The following is a 24035-nucleotide window of genomic DNA, read 5'->3' as shown; positions in this document are numbered from 1 at the left end:
GTTCCCCTTACACAAATATGAACAGGCTCTTCTCTAAATGATAGACATTTTACACCCTTTCCCCTTAAACTCATATTTCCATTTTATTTCCCCCTCAGCATTTTTTCTTAATGTGTTATAGTTACATTTTTAAATATTCTATTTATTATCTCTCTCTGTAGTAAAAATACATATGCAATTAAATTTATTTTTTAAATTTCCTGTGATCAAAACACCTAAGTGCTAATTTTCAATTTTGTATTATTAGTCCAATTACTATTATTTTCAATTATTAAATACATCGTAAGTTAGAAAAATGATAAATAATTATTAAATATAAAACATACACCTCTTAATAATACAGCTGTAGCTTTCTTTTTAATAAATTCAGTTAGCTATGACTGAATATTATTTTTTGTTAGAATAAGAAAGCATGCGGCATCAGTCCTATCCGTAGCTTTTGTATTTAAACACTGCTTACATAAATGAGGACAGAAGTAGCCATGTTATACAGTGACTTAATTCTTTGAACACCCAAGTTATTTGAAAAATCATGGTGATCTGTCATCTTGCATAATGTTTAATGATCTACCAGCAGACAATTCTATCAGGTTCTCCTTTAATCTGGCTGAAAGCAAATAAATGAAGTGTACCCATCATTAGAGTTACCTGTTATTAGTTTCGTTTGCTTTCACAGTTTCTCAGAAGTACAGCAAAAAGGCTTGACTGAGACTTTGCAAAGGACTATTACTTATACTTAATTGCAAAGGACTATTACTTATACTTAATAGTCTTCCACTTACAGGTACCTTGTTCAGTCCAAAATACCCAGAAAGGGCTGGAAAAAGTACCCTTAAGAAAGTAATTTTTTATAAAATAATTTTCTTCTTTATCACTCGCTCTTTATCACTCTCACTTGTGTCAAAACCTTGAGCTTACAGATTTAGAATTTTGTTTGTGGCAAACGTCCATCATATGGCCTAACCATTTCTCATTATTAAGCCAATTGGCCAAATCAGACTTCTTGTGTCAGATCAAATGAACATATTATACATCCCCATGACAACCAGAATCTCACAGGCCACCACAGCCTACTTCTAATGCCATGCTGCATTCCTCACAGAAATATGTAAAGACAGAAAAAGACAAGAAGCCCTACTTTGGGTTTATGATGCCTTAATTAGAGGAGACCTGGCTGACACCAATATATCAAATTGTTTCATTGTAAGGTGCCTGTTTGTACCCCTGGGGCATAGTAAATGTATGCAAGACATTCCTTATTTTTCTTTAAATAAGAAAAAGGCAATTGAAAGGGGAACAGGGAGAGGAGAATCAATTTGACACCTTTCCCCCAGGTGTGCACTCAGACCCAGATGTGAGCTGCAGGAAAGTGTCCGGATGCAATCCGAGCTTCTGGAAACAATTCTTTTAAAACTGTGGTACCCACATACCCCTTGGAAAGTCTTCATCCACCCTTAGCAATACACATGAAATACACCAACTGTGGTTATTGAGATGTGAAACAAGGTTAGCTGGATGACGCCATCTTGGTGAATGATTAAGTCCATATTTTAAATAAGAGCACAGATCTAAACTATCTATATTTTCTAAATAAATTTCTCATTATCCACCAAATAACTACAATTCATACTAAATAACTTGGAAAACTGATGGTAAGTCTCCTAAATGTGTCTAACTTGAAGAATGTTAGTTCAACTTTTTATAGTCTCTCACCTAGCACTTACAGTTGTGCATCATGAATATTATAAACATAAAGCAGAGTGAGAAAAGGTTAAAAAACTGTAGAGCACGAACAATGACTCAGCGTTAAGTATCTCAAAATGCCCCTTGCTGTTTAAAACACATTAGGACTTAAATTTTCTGCAGATAAAGAACTGTGGTCATTTATTACCACCTGTAATAATAACAGGTGTGAATAACAGGTGTGAAATCCTGAAGGTGCAGTAAAGGCCATTTGAACATTCATAAAGAAAAGTTGTCATGCAGAATGATTTATATATAAAGATAAACACTTTAGTAGAGCTTTAAATTCACATGATTTCGAAAGGGGAAAAGGATCACTTTTTTTTTTTTTTTTTTTTTCATGGCACCCAGGCCTCTCACTGTTGTGGCCTCTCCCCTTGCGGAGCACAGGCTCCGGACGCGCAGGCTCAGCGGCCATGGCTCACGGGCCCAGCCGCTCCGCGGCACGTGGGATCCTCCCGGACCGGGGCACGAACCTGTGTCCCCTGCATCGGCAGGCGGACTCTCAACCACTGCGCCACCAGGAAGCCCAGGATCACTTTTTTGCTTCATTATTTCATTGAGTTCCAATGACACTCACCGCCTCTGTGTGAACAGGATGCACAGCAAAAAGCAATGCTGTAACGAAAGCAAGTCCACGATTCTTGAAGACAGTTTTGTCACAGGTGTACATCAGCACAAGGGTCACTAGGCAGTGTAAAATGACATTTACTGCATGAAAGTAGAATGGGTTCATGCCAGTCAAAAAGATGTTTAGCCTGTAAAAACAAACAAAAACTGAATTAGCTACAAACAGAACATAAGCACAAACAAAGGAAATCCATCATTTTAAAAGATAAGTTATTCAATTATTTTTAAATGATTCCCAATATCAGGTGATTCTGTACATTTGAGTGTAACTTTTTTCCTATCTAAAAATTTTGCTATCTGCAGAAATCACTGCAAATGCAATACAATATTACTTCAGAAAACTGTGGCCTCACTGAGAAGGCAGGCAGACAGGCATGCCACCCCTTTTTCCCTCACTCCCTGGCTGATGCAAACACCCCCCCGTATCATGGCCACCTCTTCCTAAGCAGCTGAGTGTTAGAGGCAAGTCCACAGCGCTGTGGGTCTGAGCTATGGCCACCACAGATTAGAAAGAGAGCAGGAAACTGCGGCTGTGGTCAAGGTTGAGACAAACCAGGTATGACTGTGTTCTCTCACCTACGGTGCCACCAGGAACCAAATTTTCAGATTACGCACAAGGAATCATTGTTAATTACCACTCCACAAGGGATCTTCAGGGCACCTATCCACAATTACCAGCTGTAGCAGAAATTATAAGGATGAGAAAGAACATAGCATTTCAGAATTTGTATTAAATGTTTTCTAACATAAATTCCTATAGATCTCAGAATCTGAATTCTAGGATTACAACAAAGAAACTAAAAAGAGAACCACAAAGAGAAGGGAAATTAATTGTTCAACATCTTAAAAAACACTTTCCTAAGACAGAAATGCACAACAGAGAGACTTCTGAAGGTAGCCTTTAATTTAAAAACAGGACAGAATGTCCCCAACTGAGTCTGTAGGGTTATAGAAAAGATACAATTGTATAGGGAAGGGTTCTTCTCTTGGGAGAGAAGAACCAGTACCACCACTTAGGGTGGTACTGCCTATAGCTGTCTAGACTCCAGCCCAGTTTACCAAAACAGTAATACCACATCTTTATTCTCATGCTCTTGATCTGCTTCTCCTACACAAACACCTCCTGTTTGCCAAAAACAATGAAGAATCTAAAAGTCAACTTTAGCGATGGCATATGCATATTCTAAACACTTGACTTGATTCATACACAGCTTTAACCTACAGAATTTTAAACATCTCAGGCTTTATTTGGACATATGAATCTAAATGTCATAGTCACTTAATCAACTCAATTTTCATTCCCACTGAAGTAATCATGGTCCTAACTAAGCCTAGAAAAATGAATTGCTGTGAGGGATCCAACTCCAGGGCTCCAAAGCAAGATTCCAGACAGCTGTGTTGACAGACCCATGAGTCTGCGCACACCCCCAAGATCCTTAAGATAGGAGCCCAGTGTGAAATACCTCATTCAGAAGGAAAGAGGAAAGGGCAGTGAACTAGGGGACTGGCACGTCCAGCTAAAGAAGGGAGAACAGCATCCCTCCCATTCCAGTAAAAGAGGACGCCCACAGGCCGATAGAGCTGCCGGAAATCAGAAAGCTCAGGATGGCGGAGCTCTGAGAAGGACAAGACTAAGTCCCTATCCTCGGGGAACGGGGGTGCAGTTCCCTGACAGCCCATCCCCCTGAGGTTGATTTTACACTGTTTCTCACTTCATCAGGCTGAGTTTTCCAGACCAGCTACGCCATTCATTTAAAATTCATTCACACCCATCTCAATGAGAGAAAACAGGCAATCTCACATGTGGTAGGTGGGTGCCCAAACTGAAAGGTCTCTAGGTTGTCGACATGTATCAAAGGCTTTAAAAATTATACAACTTTTGGCCAAAAATTCCACTTCTAGGAATTTTCTGTAAGGAAATAACCAGAAAAGTATTCAAAAATATATATACATATATATGTGATATTGTGATATAGTAAGAAATATATATTTTGATCTTCATCCCAACTCCTGGTCAGAGGCCCTAAAACTTTTGTAATTTCCGAAGTGATACACGTGCTAGGAACGTCTTTTGTTTTAATATTTGGTCTCTGCCCCCAAGTTCCTGGCACTGGGCTCGTAAATTCCTTGCAATTTCCTAAGTGATAAGAGCAATGGGAGCACCTTTTGTTCTAATCCTTGGTCTTTGGCCCTGGTTCCTGACACAGAGCTCCTAAATCCCTTGGATTCCCTGGGAGATAGGAGTGTCTTTTGTTCTAATGAGGTGACTTTTACTGGGCTCCTGGATGGCTTCAGGATGGGGGCTGGTCACGAGAAAGATCATGTGCGATTATAAGCTTGGAACTTTCAGCCCTACCCCCATCCTCAGGGAGGGCATAGGTGAGGGAGGCTGAGTTAATAATCGATCATGCCTACGTGATGAAGCTTCCATAAAATTCCCTGAACTATGGGGTTCAGAGAGCTTCCAGGTTGGTGAACACATCAACATGCCCAGAGAGTGATGCAGCCCAACTCCACAGGGACAGAAGCTTCTGCACTCAGGACCCTCCAGACCTTAGTCTGTGCATCCCTTCACCTGGCTGTTTATCTGTACACTTTATCATACCCTTCTTTATGTAATAAACTGGTAAACATAAGTGTTTCTCTGAGTTCTGTGAGCCATTACAGCAAATTATCAAAGCTGAGGAGGGGGTTCTGGGAACCCCCAACTTGTAGCCAGGTCAGACATAAATGGGGGTAACCTGGGGACCCAGTACTTGCGACTGGTGTCTGAAGTGGGGCAATCGTGTAGAACCAAGCCCTTCCCTGGGCGGATCTGATGCTAACTCCAGGTAGGGAGTGTCAGGACTGAATCGAATTCTAGGACACCCAGCAGGTGTCGGAGAATTGCTTGGTGTGGGAGCAAACTCCCACAAGAAGTCTTGTGAGTGTGAGTAGAGGAAGAGATGGAAATGGCCCTGTCAATCTAAAAGATGCACCTCACTGTGTTAATTACAAAAACGGCAATACAGAGAAGGAAAGACACCTAATAAACCAAAACCCTTATGGATTTGACTATTCCCACACATATTATACTTTATATCATAACTCTGGATTACAAATAATAGCACTGTTTCTAAAAAGAAAACAAAAGACCTATTATTTTTCTAATTTATTTGTTATTCAACCATTTGGAAAGTAAAAAGCATCACTGAAGACGACCGACCGTACTATATTACCACACTTTTATGAGGTAATTAACATACATTCCTTTCCCCTTCCAAAATGATATAAAATAGTAGGCATGAGTCACCTTTGTGTCCATATGTATCATATCTGAAAATATGCAGATGTTATCCATATAGATTATATCTGGAAATTGGTTAGGACAGAGTGCCTGGTGTTTTAAGTGAATTCAAGTAGATGCCAAAATATGTTTTTTTAATTGCTGAATGGGGAACCACTGCAGTGATGAGGTAGCAGTGTGAAAGCCTCTCACATGGTACCTGACACTAGTGAATCTAAGCTTTGAGAAATCACCAAAAATCTAGAATTAGGAGAGTTTTCTAAATGTCTAAAAGATGGAGAAAGAACTCTCCAAATTATAGACAAGTGAGCTTAAGATGAAATGATGACAAAATTTTAGAACTTATTCTATTTGTGAGCCCTGGAAAAAGAATCTGATTCTGGGCGCCAACAGGGGTTCACAAAAAGGGAGTTAACTGACTAATTCACATGTTAATAGGAGACGGGATGTGATAGATGCATGACATCTTTATTTTAACAAAGACATTTATCAGACTCTCTCAGGATCTCCTTGCATACAAGATAGAATAAGACAGGTTTGAGCACACACAAAGAGTGGTGAATAATAAATCAATGTCTCCTCGGATGGAGACCTCCAGGGTACGTCACAGGTTCTGATAATATCTCTGAGCTGTTCAATATTTTTACCAAAATCTTAAACGAATCTATAGTATATGCTAACCAAACCTGCAGAAGGCCTGTATCTGGGAAGGAGAGTTAGTTACTGTACTGGGAGACTGAGTTTCACAAAGAATTTAAATGCTTGAAGTTGTTACTTCATTCTAAGAGGATTCGACAGAATATGGGTAACAGTAAAGACCCACATTTGGACATAAAAGAGAACAAGATATTCGCAATCCAGATTAAAACTCTACACATGGTATGTCCAAGGGCTGTTAGTCTATCCTAAGCTCCGAGTTACTGTGTCCTGGTTACCGAAACAGACCAAACTACCAATAGACAGTCAGGGAACCGCCTAAGTCAATATTTTTCATTTCAATTCACTCCAACAGATATTTATTGAGCAACTGCTAGATGCCAGGTATAACGTGGAGCCCAGAGATACAAAGAGAAGACACAGCATTGGCTACTGAAGAGTTAACAGCATAGCAGGTGAAAGAGAGGAGAAACAGAGAAAGATGATTAAAAGTGAGAGAATTCTAGCAGTAGGAGAACCTACCAGGTACAGAGATAAGGAAGAGGGAGGCATTCTCTGTGCAAGTGGGAAAGGGAACATGGGTGGTGCCCAGTGTGGGGCAGCAGCCCCTCAGGGCGCTACTTCAACGCCAGAGCCCCTTCACAGGACAGCTCCAGGATGCTGGGGGAAGGGTCTCTAAGTGATGTCTCAGGGAGATAGGTTTGAGGAAATGGGGGACACTCAGCCTGGAGAAAGGTGGCAGACAGAAATGATACCAAGTTCTCCAGGGGAAAGGCTCTCTGACATATTCATGGCTACATCCCCAGTGTCTAGCACAGTGCCTGGTGCATGCTCGTCACACAATAAAACAGGTGATTTCATATAAAAACTTCCAGCTTCTCTTCAAATATTAGAAGACCTGGCAACTCTGGGCCTCCGTGGCTGCATGGACATACCTGGGTGCCCATTTAGGTGGTTCAAGTACTCACAGTTTGCCACGGGGCCTGCTAACTAACTACTGAGAGGCAGACTTCAGCTCAAAGAAAGATGTAAGATCTAAAACTAGAATCGGTGTTTGGGATAACCAGAAATGTCCACACAGAGATGTGATAACAGCCTACCGTAAACACCACTTAAAGAGGACAGTCTCTCAGGTTCCACGTCACCCTGAACGTACTTCCATCATAGAATTTAATCAGTTTTTTAAAACTCTTTTACTACACTCCTCAAATGTTATGAGCATTTTCATACATTTTTAGAAATTAATTTTTTGTCACTGTATCCATCTCACTTAGCACACAGTAGATTCTAAGTGAAGGTTTACTGGACGAACAAATAAACTTACATGAAGTTGGAAGTTGGAAAAGATCATCTTTCTCTTTCTATTCAAAGAATCTCTAACTTTATTTGATTTAGCCTTCCTTTCTCATATAAAGGTAGGCCAAGCAATAGGAAGTAAAACAACGTTTTTTTCTAAAATAATCTTAATAGTCATGCCTACTGAAAGCCTTCCAGATTTTGGCAAACAGAACGTAAAGAGCCCCGTCTCTGTCTGAAATCCTCGGCCTCTTCGTAAAAGTGCCCAGAACGGGTGTGTGTGTGTGTGTGGGGGGGGGGGGGCATACTGAGCTCACAGCAATCGGAAGGCACCTGTTCCCAGGAAAGGTCACAGGGTCACACAGTTTGGCATCAAGCAGCCACAGGAGGAGGGGTAGGAGAGAAGAAAGTCATTGGTTGTCCCTCATCCAGCAATGCACACCTCACAGCCTAGAGCTCTAGGTAAAGCCCATTACTGTCTTTTAGTTTTCTTCTTTGAAAAATACCTCTGGTTTAGGAAAAAAATAAAAACAGCCTGTATCTCTGCCAGAGACTTCTACTAGGGAATATACTAGGGTCCCTCCTCAAGGGGACCCCAACTCTATTTCAGTCAAACAGCCGTACGTCAATGAACTGGCAGGGGTCTGGAAACTGCATGAGAGGTCGTGATGTTCCATCGCCGTGACTCGCGTCTAGTTCTGGGCCCTGAACCTGCCATTTTCCTGGTATATAGATCAAGTAACATTTAAGAGGGCCGCCTGACTACTTCATGCCACCACCAATGATCCCTGTGGGTCAAAACATTCTGATTATCACCGCATCCTCATGCCTGTCATAGCAAATGCTCTCACCTAGTCTTTGGCAGCTAAGCTCTGTCACTTGGCCTCTGGAACTCCAGGATCCCATCACCCCCAGTGGAGTCGGAAGACCCACCTCAATGGCAGCATCTCCCACATCACACTCGGCCTACAGAAAAGAGCCAACACAGAGCTTCCCAACCTTGCAGGCACTCCCCTCACTAATGTATTTCTCAATGTCTCAATGAAGGGAGAAGCACCTGGCCCTCTCAGGGAATGCAGTAGAGGGTGGGAGTGAGGTGTGTGCAGACGAGGTGATAAATGCACCCCAACATTCCTATCTCAATGAGCTTCTGGAGTCCTTTCTCTGCCGTGCCAGGGAGATTTGGGCATCTCAACCTCATTAAACATAGACTTCTACTGAGTCCCAGTGCTTCCCTGGATTCTCAATCACCAGTGTGCTAGTTGCAACTGCTGATTCCCTAATCCCAACCCAAGATATTTTAAGCCAGTAGATCTGAGATGGGGCCCAGAGGTCTGCCCTAAGCAACCCAGTGATTCAAGACAGGTGATACTCAGAACAACAATACCCAGGTCTCGAAGCTTAAGGTAAGGCTGCATATGGTTGCCATGCTTGCCAGAAAATATCCAGTTTTCTCAGCAACAACACAACATACATTCTTTTCCAGTAAGACTATAAACCTGGGAAAAGAAAAAATTAAATGTACCCCTCATCTTCTGTTTTTGGTGTCTCAAATGATGGGTTCTCCAACACCTTCCGGGTGACTTTCCACAGCCCGGTTCTAGTTCTCCCGTCTTCCTATATCCCCGTTCATTTTTCTTCTTCTTACCTCCTGCCTTCATTATAGCTCTCATACTTCTAAATGCTTTCCACAGTCTTAGATCATTCAGCCAATAAACAACGACATCTGGTTCTTCTCGTTTTTTCCTCTAAGGAGAATCCCTTAGGCCCTTAATCATTTTAGTTGCTCTTCTTTTGCATTCCCTCCAGGACCAGGAATAAATCAGCAAATCGTCATCACTTCATGTATATAAAGAACCAAAGGATGCGTTCCAAGGCACCAATGTAAACAGAAGTGCAGCAGGGAGATGGTGCCCTGAGGCCAAAGCAAAACTCATCCTCACCTGGCTCTGAGGAAGCTGTAGGGAGGGGTCAGGCAAAAGGGAGCCGGTCAGGAGGAGGCCGTTACAGTCTCCGTTGTCACATAGTACTCAGAGTAGCGACTGCATCAAAGAAAGGGTGAGGAAACTGAGGGCAGGAAGATCAGTGACCACAGAAGGAAGCAAGTCCCAGAAGAAAAATCTTCCAGAAGTGAGGCAGTAAATAACAAAAATGAACAGATCAACACCAAATATAATATAGTTAGTTATAACTGAGCTGTCAATTTTTAGCAAATTTTTTTTCTTTCAAAGGTATACATGTTTGGGGCTTCCCTGGTGGCGCAGTGGTTGAGAGTCCGCCTGCCGATGCAAGGGACACGGGTTCGTGCCCCGGTCCGGGAAGATCCCACATGCCGCGGAGCGGCTGGACCCGTGAGCCATGGCCGCTGAGCCTGCGCGTCCGGAGCCTGTGCTCCGCAACGGGAGAGGCCACGATAGTGAGAGGCCCGCATACCGCAAAAAAAAAAAAAAAAAAAAAAAATACCCTCATGATACAGAAATATATTCTTCTCATTTTCTATCCCTCGTACACCACCAGACAGACTGTAGCCTAAAGGCTATCTTACATCTAAAGCATATCCTAACAGGCAAGGATGCTAACCTCCTCGTCTTGGGGTTTCTAAGATAAACTTAATTTGGCGAAATTTTCAGAGGACTTTTTTTATTCATTTTTCTCTATAAAATCTTTATTGCCTCCAATCACATTTACCCTTAACTACATCCATCACTGAACATCCTAGACAATCTAGTCAAACATCCTAAACAGTCTTCACTTGTCTCCTATCACAGACTTAGAAAACAGAATTATGTCTTGTAGCAATAGACTATCTCAAAATGAATTCCCATAGAGGTCAAATCAAACCATTTCTTTTAGGTTTTGGGCACAGAGGTTACAGCTGATTTTCATGGTTGGCATATCATTTGTGACTAGAAGATGCAAACTGATGCAAAAAAACTCTCAAGGTCTAAACATTAAAATGTTGCAAATCCTTACAGCTGCACATATTAAGATATTCTATTTTTTAACTCTGACATTTTAAACCAGCCACTTTCACTCATCTGGTTTATATTACCATCAGAGCCTTCAATAAAATAAAACTTTATAGCAAACTAGTAGAATACTATGATTCAACAGCCTAAACCTGGAAAGAGAATTGAGGTCATTTAATTTGGCTTCGCTTCCCCATCATTAACATGGAAACACCGCTGGTCCTTTCTTGTTGAAGGAAGCTTCTCCTTGCTTCTTGATATGGAATGGCACCACTAACAATCCAGCAGGAGCTTCTCCTCAAGAGAAAGGGGGGTAGAAAGGAAATAAAATTTTAAAAGCTAAGCACCTTTTATATCAATCAGGACCATTTTTCAAGGTGGGCGTTATGGGCATTACGAGGTTTGGTTCTGTGTCAATTCAGTGTCTACAAAGTGACTTAATGTGCTTCACCTGATTCCACAGTGAAAAACATGTCATGGCCAGTGAAGGATAAAGAAGAAAAATAAAAAAGGTTACTGCTGCAGATTAAGTTTTCACAGATGTTTTGATTCTGCTCTACAACAGTCCAAAAATATTCCTGTGTGCCCTTGGAAATGAGATTATGAAAAGACTGAACAGAAGATTTGACTAGAGACAGAAATTCATTAGAATTCTAAATTCACTTCAAGCAACACAAAGAAATTATTATTTGTATCAGTTAAAGTTTGACCAGAGAAGCAGATCAGGAATGATACAGCAGCAGGAATTTGCTGCAGAGTTTTGACCTTCCACAATCATGGGAACTCCTTACATAGCCTATGCAAGGCTGCTGCTCCTGTGTCTATAACAAGTGGAACGCCAGCAGGGCAGGCATTCGAGAAGGAAGGATGGACTTGAAGTAGGGGAAAGGAAGGAGGGACTGGAACCCACAAAGATTAACTAGAATACACTTCTGTTTCTTGCAGCCTCCTAGGCTCCAACTTTAACTATGGGAGTGGCTTGCAAACAGGCCAGCAGTCTCCACAGTGCTGCACACATACCTGCACTATGATTCCAAGTAGCTAAAGGAGATCTGGAGAATTCCGGAGGAGCTGCAGAATTAGCTGCTGTTGCACACCAGAGCAGGTTACTCAGCAAGCCTGGGGCAACCAGCATGAGCTGTGACACACCAAACCTACACACACCTTCTGAGTGGGTACATGGCTGAAACAGAACAGGACCCTATGTGGCCTTTCCAGGACAGACCCCACCCTGCCCCGACCCCATGTCCTCCGCCCGCCTTTTGTCTGTAGAAAATCTTTAGTCAAAGAAAAAATTTAATCAGAGAAGTGAGAAAATGCAGAAGCAAAGGAAAGCAGTCAAACAAGACTAAATAGTTTAGTCATTAAGCAAAGTCAAGGACTTTTAGTTCCTCCTCAAGGGCTATAGATAATATCCTGAGCCATATCTTTTGAGCTGTTTTGTAAATATTGAAACCCCCATCAGGTGGAAGAAGTTAACTACATGATGACCAGACTGTAGCCATCACATAAACTGCCACAATTCCAAGAACTGGCCTCAAACAAATGGGCACAAACCAACCCTGGAACTGACCCTGTGTTTAAAACAATCAAGATGATGCTGATCAGACCACCACCGCATGACCAAGTTCAAGATGACTGTCAGAGCTGATTGTGCTGTTCCTGTACACGGCCCCCTCCCTCCGCCTATACATCCCTGAAACACCCCTTTAAAAGCTCCTGTCCGCTGATTGTCAGTGGGGAGCTGGACTTTGGACATGGGTCCACCTTCTCCCCCAGTTGTCGCCTCCGAAATAAGCAAACTTTCTTTTCCACCAACCTTTCCTCTCAAGTACTGGCTTTCCAGCGGTGAGCAGTGGGACTGTACTTTCGGGAACATGGCCACTTTGAGACAGGCTGGAACCTGAGACCCTTTGCTGCAGTGCTGCAATGCTTGTACCTGGAGAAACCTCTCCTTGAGCAACAAAATACAAAGAAACTATATGGGACTAAAAATAACTGCTTGCATGCCCAGCTGGGGCAAATTCTGGATAAAACATTCAAAGAGACCAAAAACCCAACTGCCACTTTTGAAGGGCCCTGAGCACAAGCAGGACGCTGCGCACGCCCCCTGCACCGGACACCACCTAATGGGTGGGCAAACCACCTAAGTCACCCCTGTGGCCTGACCCCTGGACACACTCCTACCCTTACCCCATGTAAGGAACAAGCTGGCCCCCCTCTGGAAGCGAGAACAGGCAAGGGAACCTGTTGCTTGTTCTCACTGCCCCCTGCTGCAGCAGGGGCCCCGGTAAAGCCTTGCCTGAATTTGTCTGGCCTCAGTTCAATTTCTATTGATTAAGGACGCCAAGAATCCTCGTCGGTAACCACTTCACCTTCACTTTCCAAACCTCGAAGAAATTTCTCCTGTCCAGCCCTTGCCCTGTACAACACAGGAAAGGAATTTCTAAGTCGCAGTTCCAGTTAGCTAAATTGATATGATACAAATCACTGCACCTTCATAAGCTGCCTTCATTTTCCATTGTGCCCTGCCCTCCAAACTGGTAAAAGGAGACATTCTAATAATCCATTTCCTCACTTCAACTGCTCCCCATTTCTTATGTGAGAAAAACTGTGAATAGTCTCTTTCTACACAAGTAAGTACCTTTATAGTAACAAGCATTACAGGGACTTCCCCGGTGGTCCAGTGGCTAAGACTCCACCTCAGGGGGCAAAGGTTTGATCCCTGGTCAGGGAACTAAGATCCCCAGTACGGATCTTTGGTGCAGCCAAAAAATTAAAAAGAAGAAAAAAAAAGCATTACACGTCTTTATAAATAAATAAATAAAATTTTTATTGTTTATTCTTAAGGGAATTTCTAGCCGTTAGTATGTGTGACATTCATTCACTAAATCAAAGATAATACTTTTAATAAAAAAAATCAGTTTGAGTTTTGCACAGGGAAAAACCCCATTAAGAAGCTCAAAAGACTACCTATAGAGTAGAAGGAAATATTTGCCAACCACATATCTGACAAAGGATTTATATCTAATATGTATAAAGAAACCGCAAAACTCGACATTTAGAAAAAGATCCATTTAGAAAATCAACAAAAAATATGAAGAGAAAGTTTAACAAAGAGGACATACAGAAGGCAAATAGACACATGAAAAAAAATTTAACACCATCAGCCATTAGGGAAATGCTAATTAAAGCCACAACTTCACACCTACCAGAATGGCTACAATAAAAAACAGTGACAATACCAAATCTGGTGAGGAAGCAGAGAAACATACACTGCTGATAGGATGGATGGAAAACAGTTTATCAGTTTCTTAAAAAACTAAACATGCAACTACCATATGACCCAGCAATTGTACTCCTGAACATGTATCCCAGAGAAACAACTACTTATGTTCACATAAAAACCTGTAAATGAATGTTTGTAGTGGCACTATTTGTAATCTAAAACCTGGAAACAACCCAGAAGTCCTTTAACAGATGAATAACTAAACACACTGTGATACACATGCATTCAATGGAATATTACTGAGCAATAAAATGGAATGAACTACTGATACATGCAACAATCTGAATAAACTCCAGAGAATTATTCCGAGTGCAAAAAAGTCTCAAAGTTTACACCCTGTATGGTTCTAAATGGAACATTCTTGAAATGACAAAATTACATAGAGATGGATTACATATTAGTGGCTCTTATCAATTAGGTGTCTATAGCTATGATAGGAAAACATGAAGGCTCTTTGTGATAGAACTGTTCTATATCTTGACTGTGGTGGTAGGCTCACATGATAAAACTGCAGAGACTAAATATACATTCAACAAAAAGAAAAAGAATATATGTAAAACTGATGAAACCTGAATAAAAACTGTGGATTGTATCTATGTCAACCCCCTGGTTGTGACTGTGTACTATAGTTATGCAAGATGTTACCACCAGGGAAAATGGATAAAGGATATGACGGATTTCTATATTATTACTTACAGTTGCATGGGAATGTACAATTATCTCAAAATTCAACGTGTTTTTTAAAAAATGGGTTTGCAAAGCCAGATAAAGACACTACAAGAAAAGAAAAGTATAGGCCAATTTCCCTGATGAACACAGATGCAAAAATCCACAACAAAATACTAGCAAACCAAATTCAACAACACATTAAAAAAAATCATACACCATGATGGCTTTTATCACTGGGGTGCCAAGGCTTTTATCACTGGGGTGCCAAGATGGCTCAACATACGCAAGTCAGTTAATGTGATACACTACATTAACAAAGTGAACAATAAAGATCACATGATCATCGTAAATAGATGCAGAAAAAAACATCTGATGAAATTCAACACACTTTAATGGTAAAAAACTCTCAACAAACTAGGTTTATAGGAAATTTACCTCAACATAATAAAGAACATTTATGAATAGGCCACAGCTAACATCATATTCAACAGTGAAAAACTGAAAATTTTCCTCCTAAGATCAGGAACAAGGCATGAATGCCCACGCTTGTCATTTCTATTCAGCATAGAACTGGAAGTCCTAGGTAGAGCAATTAGGCAAGGAAAATAAATAAAAGATATCTAAATCAGAAAGGAGGAAGTAGAATTATCACTGTTTACAGATGACATGATCTTATACGCAGAAACCCTAAAGATGCCACCAAAAATCTATCAGAACTAATACACAAATTCAGTAAAGTTGCAGGATACAAAAATCAGCGTACAAACATCAGCCATATTTCTATACACTAAGAATGAACTATCCAAAATTAAGAAAACAATCTCATTTACTATAGCATCAAAAAGAATCAAATACTTAGGAATAAACTTAACCAAAGAGATGAAAAACGTATACACTTACAACTACAAATCACTGATGAGAGAAATTAAAGACACAAATAAATGGAAAGACATCCGATGTTCATGAATGGGAAGACTTGATATTGTTAAAATGTTCATATCACCCAAAGCCATCTACAGATTCAATGTAATCCTTATCAAAATCCCAAGGCATTTTTTACAGAAAAAGAAAAAAATCATAAATTTCATACTGACCACAAAAGAACCTGAATAGATCAAGAAGAACAAAGCTAAAGGTACCACACTTCCTGACTGCAAAATATATTCCAATGTTACAGTAATTAAAACAGTACAGTACTGGCATAAAAACAGACATATAGACCAATGGAAAAGAATAGAGAAATTAACCCACATATATGTGTCAAATGATCTTTAACAAGGGTTCCAAGAATACACAACGGGGAAAGTACAGTCTCTTCAATAAATGGTATTGGGAAAACTGGTTATCCACATGCAAAAGAATGAAACTAGACCCTTATCTTACAACATACACAAAAATCAACCCAAAAATGTATCAAAAATTTATATGTAAGACCTGAAACTATAAAACTCCTAGAAGAAAAACACAGGGGAAAAACTTCATGATGTTAGGTTTGGCAGTGGTTTCTTAGATGTGATAACAAAAGTACAAACAATAAAAGCAAAATTAGACAAGTGGGACTACATCAAACCATAAAGCCTTTGCACAGCAAAGGAAACAAATCAACAGAGTGAAAAGGCAACCTACAGAAGAGGAGAAAATATGTGCAAACCAAATATCTGATATGTTGTTAATATCTAAAATACATAAGGAATTCCTACAACTTAAAGCAGAAGAAATTAAATAACCTGATTTTAGAATGGGCAAAGAACTTGAATAGACATTTTTCCAAAGAAGACATACAAATGGCCAATAGGTACTTGGAAAGATGCTTACATCACTAATCATCAAAATCTAATCATGCAAATCATGCACTAATCATGCAAATCAAAACCACAATGAGTTATCACCTCACTCCTGTTAGGTTGGCTTTTATGAAAAAAAAAGAGGTAAGCATTGGCAAGGATGTGAAGAATTTGGAACCCTTGTACACTATTGGCTAGAAAGTAAAATGGTGCAGCCACCATGGAAAACAGGATAGAGTTTTCTCAAAAAATTAAAAATACAATTACCATATGATTCAGCAATCCTACTTCTGGGTATATATCCAAAAGAATTGAAATCGGGATCTTTAAGAGATATATGCACTCCCGTGTTCACTGCATTATTCACAATAACCAAGATATAAAAACAACCTAAGTGTCTATCGTTAGATGAATGGATAAAGAAAAGTGATATATATACACGATGTAATATTATTCAGCCTTAAAAAGGAGGAAATCCTGCAATGTGCAACAACATGGAAGAACTTGGAGAGCATTACGCTACGTGAAATAAGCCAGTCGCAGAAGTCCACTTATGTGAGGTACCTAAAGTAGTCAAACTCATAGAAATAGATAGTAAAATGGTGGTTGCCAAGGGCAGGATGAGAGGAGAGGGGCACCAAGAGTTACTGTTCAACAGGTATATAGTTTCAATTATACTAGAGGAATAAGTGCTACAGAGCGGCTGTGCAACATTATAGCTGACAATATTGTGCACTTAAAAATTTAAGATGGCAGATCTCGTTAGGTGTTCTTACAACAAAATTAATCATTAATTAATTGAATGGTTTTCAATTCTCAAAATTTCTGCTCAAACAAGCTTAAGATACAGTTAAGATAGTCTGAATATATTTCAAAGGCCACTTTGTGTTTTCACCGATTACCTAAAATAAAAATCATTAAAGTCATGATCTATGTAAAGTTCCTAGGCCAATGCGTGGTTCACACTGAGTAGTTAATAAATGTGATTTTCTGTCCTTCCTTACAACAATCTTCAGAGTTGTGTGGGCCTAACATCGTTAACGTCGTCCCTTATACATGCCCAGCCTCACGCTATTGCGCTGGAAGATGCAGTTTCACCTCAGGTGACTGTGATGAGAAAGCCTCCACATCTTATTCGAATCAATGCCTGTGAGTACAGAAAGGTTAGTTAAATTTCTCTTTCTGAAGAGGCACTATTACTTTCCAGTTAGTGCACCCTAGAATTGTAACTCAATCTTCTCAAAAAAAAAGGTATATCTTACACAGCCAGTAAGACACACTCTGCAAAGAGCAATGCATCTTAGCAACCAGGCTGCTTTTTATAACCAGTGAGCATCATAAATGAAGAGGTGCCCCCTGCCCCCTCAATTCTCCTTCTCCTTTGCCCCTGTTCTGCACAACGCCTGCTTTCCTCTTCATCAACGGCCTTGCCTCACTGTCTACTCCTTTCCTCCCCTTCTCTCTCTTCTGTCCCTGCCACCTCCTGCACGAATTAAAAAAAAATTTTTTTTTAGAAAGTCAAGAAGTGAAGACACTCTTCCCCACCCTCCACCAAGTGAGCACAGGCATTTGACCCTGATCTTTGTACACAGAAAAAGCTCAGAGGAGGGACCTAGATGGTCTCCGTGGCTGTTATAAGCCCAGCACACCTCATGCTGTGAGCTACCACACCTTAAACTAATCAACAAGCCTCTCTGTAATAAATGAAAAAGCAGGTCAATTTAGAAGTTATACACATATCGTACCATCTAAGAATGTGCCATTTTAAGAAACATTTAGGGAAAAAAAGGACTGAGCAACTTAGTAGCTGAGATTATCTTTCAGCTGAAAAACAAAACCGCTTTCCAAAAGGATAAATGTTTATAAAATGCTCTCTTCAGAGTCAAATGTGCTATTTCCTCACCCGCCTTAAAACATTCAACTTTCAGTTGAAGAATTAAGTACAATCGCTCTGGTTTCCTTTTCTAAGTTATCAGCCACCTGTCAAGAGACCTCGGCCTCCCGGCCTGGGCAGGCTTTTCAAGCTATTTACCCTGTCTCGAATGACCAGTACCACAAAGACGGGTTCATATTACACCCGTTGGAAAATGCTTAAAACGCTGATGTTACTGAACCAATATTATTTCAACAGTTCTGTCCGGCACATTTTAAGCTTAAATGCTGAGCCAAATTATAAGGAGCTGAGTCAAGCTCATGACGCGCGAGCCAGCACTCCCCTGGCCTCAGCCTTTCTCCCCTTCCACCTGAAGCTAGCTGTCTTTTAAATTCAAGAAAATACTCCAGCCCGCAAAACCCTGGCGTTCTCCCGATTCCCTTTGCACCTTATTCACACTTGAAATGCTGAATCATGACTCCGAGATTGTAAAAGAAACACTACTTCAACTGGGACGCCAGGACCCCCAGAGGATCCCACGCTTTCCTGCCTTCCTTTGCACCTTTTAAAGTCTAAATCTGGAGCCCTTCCCGAAGATCGGCGAGGCTCCAGGAGCAGCCAAGTCTGCAGGTCCGGAGAGCGCCTCTGCCCGCTGTGCTGCTCCTCCCCAAACCCACGCAAGCCCTGGCAGCTCACGACTCCCAAGGAGCTGACACACTCCCCGTCTGCACAGCTCACCAGCAGCCGCCGAGAAACCCCCAACTTCGAAGCTTCACCACCACAGCCACCCGCCCGGAGCTCGTCGGGCCCGCGTTGGTCTCATTTGGCCACAGTACCACGGGGGTGAGCTGTGGGGAGGCGGGTGGGCTCCACCAGACCCCTCCCAGCCCTGGCCCCAGAGACCAGCCCGCCCAGAGCGCAGACTCTCGAGAAACTCAATTCCAAGTCCCGGCCCGCGCCTCCTGAACCGCCCCGGGAGCCCCAAGCAGCCGGGCGGAGGACCACTGAGCAGAGGGGCGTGGGCAGCCTGGAGAGGAGGGAGGCGTGGAGGGGAAGAGGCGGCGAGAAAAGAAACGGCCCCCAAGCCAGTCCCGCAACTTCTCCCAGCCCGGGTTGGGGCTGAGGAGAAACGGCGGCGGCCGCGAGCAAGGGGTGAGGGACTCACTTGAAGGTGAGGACGCAGAGCGGCCGGTAGGACTTGTGGCTGGTGTTCTCGGCCATGCCCTTGCCCCAGAAGTCGTTGGAGAAGATGCCCCAGCGCAGCGGGGCGCCGGGCCGCACGTCGGGGTTGTTGACGATCGCCCACACGTCGTCGTGCACGAACTCGCCCTGCAGGGAGCGGCCGTAGCACAGGCAGCTCGCCCCGACCAGCAGCGCCGCGGCCCCAGGCGCCGAAAGTCTGCAGCCCCGCCGCCTGGAGGGCGTGCGGTCCCCGCCGCCGCCTCGGGCAGAGCTTGTCACTACCATCGCGCCGCCGCCGCTGCCCTGGCCTCTCCCGGGCGTCTGGCATCGTCCCCAGCCGGGGACCGGGCGGCGCGCGGCGGCTGCCCGGAGGTGGGCTCGGGCATAGTCGCCGGCAGCTGGACCTGCCGCTAGCGCCCCGCGCTCCGCCGCCGCCTGCGCCGCCGAGTTGGCCCAGCTGCAAATAAACAGCAGTCCCCCCGCCTCCCCTGGCCATCGCCACCTCCTCCGTCCCACTGCGCATGCCCCGCTCTCAATCGCCTCCACCCCCCAATCCCGAGACCGGCGCCGCTTTCGCCCCCATGTCCCGCACCCTCCCCCCGCGCCCCGGCTGGTCGCGCGCTCAGCCCGCGGGCGCAGCGGCGCTAGGCGGTGAGAGTCAGCGCTCAGGTGGAGCGGGGTCGCCGCGCGGGGCTACCCGGAGCGGCGGGGAAGGGGCATCCGAGATGCTCTCCGCCTCCCAACATGTACCCCAGCAGGGTCCGGGGAGGGCCTCCTGGTGGGCACCTCCAGGCCCCGGGCCAGGACGGGCTTAGCAGGTGCTCAGCCTGAACCCCCCGCCCGCCCTCAGGGAGGGAGCAGTGGCTGCCGCCGCCCGGGACGTCCCCGGATTTTCAGCACCCCGGACAACAGCAGGGGCGGCCCGCGGGCCACGCTCTCCCGCCCCGCTTCGCGCTCGCGTCCCGTCGTCCCCTCCGCGGTCTCCTTCCCGGGCTTTCGGTCCCCACCGCCCCGCGACCAGAGGTTGCAGCCTCCGGGGGTGGAAACCGCAGGGAAATGGAGCTTCTGAAGCATCTTTCTGAAAACCGAGCGAGGGTCTCCCTGGCGGGGGCGTCTCCTGCCCGCCCTGCCCTGGTTTGTTCCGAGGAGCCATCGGCTGTTTTCCTTTACCGCCCATTGCTCTGCTCACCCTTATAAAGTCTCAGGTTCGATTTTTGGTTTGGGTTTGGGCTCCGAATTGGCTTCTGAAACATTCCTCCTCGTTTTGTTTTTTACTACGGTTCTTAAAACAATCTGGGAGATGCCAAGCAAATTACTTTTTCTTCCCATCTAAGTGGATCACTTGGGTCTGATTATTTCCTACGCTGTGAGCGTGTTTGAACTCTTCCTGCTAAGTCAATACGATTTAAAACAAAAACAAAAAACCAAACTGCTTTAAGGCCTCTGGCTTTGGCTTCCCATCTTCCAGTTTTTCTGAACGGTTGTTTTCTTTTTTAAAAAATACTAATTATACTATGTAAATAAGCTAAGTATACCGTTGAGATGAGGATCAGTAGAATTTGTCCAGGTTTGAAAAATCTGTTAACTCTTTGAGGCCCTTGTAAATTTCTATTGCTGTGTGTCATTGAAGTTACCTGGAATCTGATGCATCCAGATAGAGAAACTTAAAATATATACAAAATTTGCCATATTATTATCATCCTTCCAAAATCCTTAAGAGTTTTGATGATCTAAAAAAAAAAAAAGAGTAGAAAAAAAGGCAGAAATCACTCATACTGACTGTTTTTGTGACTCTTTAGGGCACCAATTTATTTCTTAAAAAATTTAAGACATATCTGAGCAGTTGAAAACTCAATGAAATAAGACGAATATATTCCAAGTCAGGATGTTTTTATCCATTTCACTTTGTTTTTTAGTGACTTAGAAATTAGTGACTGAGAAATGTATTCATTCTTGCATCAAAACTTTTTAACCCTGGGTAGCTTTCATATCCAGACCCTACACACACCTGTGTCAACCATCTCCCCAAAGAACACACTACAGCCTTTCTTCTTCACCTGCCCATTAACTTAATAAAAATATACGAAAGTATATGTTGTGCTACAATATGCTAAGTACTGGGCTGGATGACCAAAGCTGCTCAAATTGTGTACGTGTGTAAGTGTGTGTGTGTAAGATTAATACCATAAAAGTCTAACAACCTTCTGAGTTAACAGCTGACTAAGACAGTGAATTTGTCCTTGCTGAAATGATAGTAGGTGTAATAAGCCAATGTATCAGTCCTTACCTACGATTAATAGAGGCGTTCTTGAGACAATGTCTTACTCCCAAAGAGTGCCTCTAATTGTAGATTTTTAAAGAGAGCAGGCCTTTTCTCCCTTAAATCACCCTTGTAGAAGGCACAGCTTGCCCACCCTGTTCTGTTCTGAGTTGTTATCTTTTTTAGAAGAAAACACTTATCAGAATTCTCCATGGCAATAGAGAGAAATGAAGAAGGACAAAGCTGGACTCCAAAAAGACAATAAAAGGGAGCAAAGAGGAAGGAAACCTCTAAGTAGGATTCCAGGTTTCTGAGCACAGAAGAGTTTCATCAAGATTGGCTGTAGACTGACTGGCATCTCCATTCTATTTAGTTCGGATGATGAATTTGGGATGAATGTACTTTAAAATAATGAGATATCTCAAGTCCTCTCAAGGACAAAGTAATAAGTAACTAATTTTTAAAAGTAAACAGTTCCTACCACATGACCCAGCAATCCCACTACCGGGCATATAGCCTGAGAAAAACATCACTCAAAAAGAGTCATGTACCACAATGTTCACTGCAGCACTATTTACAATAGCCAGGACATGGAAGCAACCTAAGTGTCCATCGACAGATGAATGGATAAAGAAGCTGTGGCACATATATACAATGGAATATTACTTAGCCATAAAAACAAACGAAATTGAGGTATTTGTAGTGAGGTGGATGGACCTAGAGTCTGTCATACAAAGTGAAGTAAGTCAGAACGAGAAAAACAAATACTAACAAATACTATATATGTATGCTAACACATATATATGGAATCTAAAAAAAAAAATGGTTCTGATGAACCTGGGGCAGGACAGGAATAAAGGCACAGACATAGAGAATGGACTTGAGGACACGGGGTGGGGGAAGGGTAAGCTGGGACAAAGTGAGAGAGTAGCATTGACATATATACACTACCAAACGTAAGGTAGATAGCTAGTGGGAAGCAGCTGCATAGCACAGGGAGATCAACTTGGTGCTTTGTGACCAGCTAGAGGGGTGGGATAGGGAGGGTGGGAGGGAGATGCAAGGGGGAGGGGATATGGGGATATATGTATACATAGAGCTAATTCACTTTATTACAAAGCAGAAACTAACAGCATTGTAAAACAATTATACTCCAGTAAAGATGTTAAAAAAATAATAAAAAAATAAAAGTAAACCATTCCTTTGCAGCTCCATCATTTCCTGATCCAATACGGTTCTGTGTTACAGAAAAGTAGTGTAAAAGTATTGATGTCAGAGAGAGAAGGTTTACACTGATATGCCACCTCATTATCCCTCTGCTTAAGGTGTAAAGCACTCACCTTGCCTAACAAAGAGGCACCAAAGCAAATTAAGTTAATTCTTGTTACTTTGTCTCTGATTATTTTTAAAGGATTTGTAATTAGAACAATACTACCTTCTAAGACAGCTTTTGTCCCCTCAGAGCAATTTAAAACATAAATTATTATGAAGGGCTTCTCTGAGGCTCATACAAATTAATGTGGACCATAACTCTGAAAGAAATTGGGACACAACTAAAAATAAATCAAGGGCAAGTAGATAATTTAATAAAACAAATTTCAAATTACTGCCCACTGCAATTTCAGCCCAATACACCCTGTTCAGGTACCGGGATATAAAGAAACTGTTGACTGAAGTAAAAACTCACAATGTGAGAGCTGTGGGTTTTGTTTTGTTTTGTTTTGTTTGCGGTACGCGGGCCTCTCACTGTTGTGGCCTCTCCTGTTGTGGAGCACAGGCTCCGGATGAGCAGGCTCAGCGGCCATGGCTCACGGGCCCAGCTGCTCCGCGGCATGTGGGATCTTCCCGGACCGGGGCACGAACCCGTGTCCCCTGCATCGACAGGCGGACTCTCAACCACTGCACCACCAGGGAAGCCCTGGGTTTTAGTTTTATTTGGGGACTTGCTGAGGACTATAGCCTCTCAGATAGTTCTGAGTAATTGCTCGGAAAAGCTGGTGGGGAGGTCTGCATACATGTGATTTTGGCAAAGAAGTATGTGCTGAAGTAAGTCAGACAGAGAAAGACAAATATCATATCATATTGCTTATATGTGGAATCTAAAGAAATGGTACAAATGAACCTATTTACAAAACAGAGGTTGAGATGTAGGAAACAAACTTGTGGTTACCAGGGAAGAAAGGGGGCCGTGGAGGGATAAACTGGGATATTGGGATTGACGTATACACACTACTATATGTAGAATATTTAACTAATAAGAACCTACTGAACAGCACAGGGAACTCTATTCAATACTCTGTAATGACCTATATGGGAATTGAATCTAAAAAAGAGCGGATATATGTGTATGTTTAACTGACTCACTTTTCTGTACAGCAGAAGCTAACAAAGCATTGT

General features: G+C 42.7%; 1 protein-coding gene across 6 annotated transcripts in view; it reads right to left on the bottom strand.

Moving 5' to 3' along the window:
- TMTC1 (transmembrane O-mannosyltransferase targeting cadherins 1) overlaps window positions 1-19818 on the bottom strand; it is a 264710-nt gene extending 244892 nt beyond the window's left edge. For all 6 annotated transcript variants that reach the window (XM_060166630.1, XM_060166633.1, XM_060166634.1 and 3 more), the window contains exons 1-2: window positions 19362-19818; window positions 2324-2501 (exon numbers count right to left, since the gene is read on the bottom strand). In XM_060166630.1, coding sequence (XP_060022613.1) covers window positions 2324-2501; window positions 19362-19663 — 480 coding nt within the window. In that variant the 5' untranslated portion in view covers window positions 19664-19818. The remainder of the gene's footprint in view (window positions 1-2323; window positions 2502-19361) is intronic.
- Window positions 19819-24035: the final 4217 nt, after the last annotated feature.

This window comes from Lagenorhynchus albirostris, chromosome 11, assembly GCF_949774975.1.
Source record: "Lagenorhynchus albirostris chromosome 11, mLagAlb1.1, whole genome shotgun sequence".
NCBI classification, from domain to species: Eukaryota; Metazoa; Chordata; class Mammalia; order Artiodactyla; family Delphinidae; genus Lagenorhynchus; species Lagenorhynchus albirostris.
Note: the sequence above shows the minus strand (reverse complement) of the source record. Positions and strands in the feature narration are given on the sequence as shown.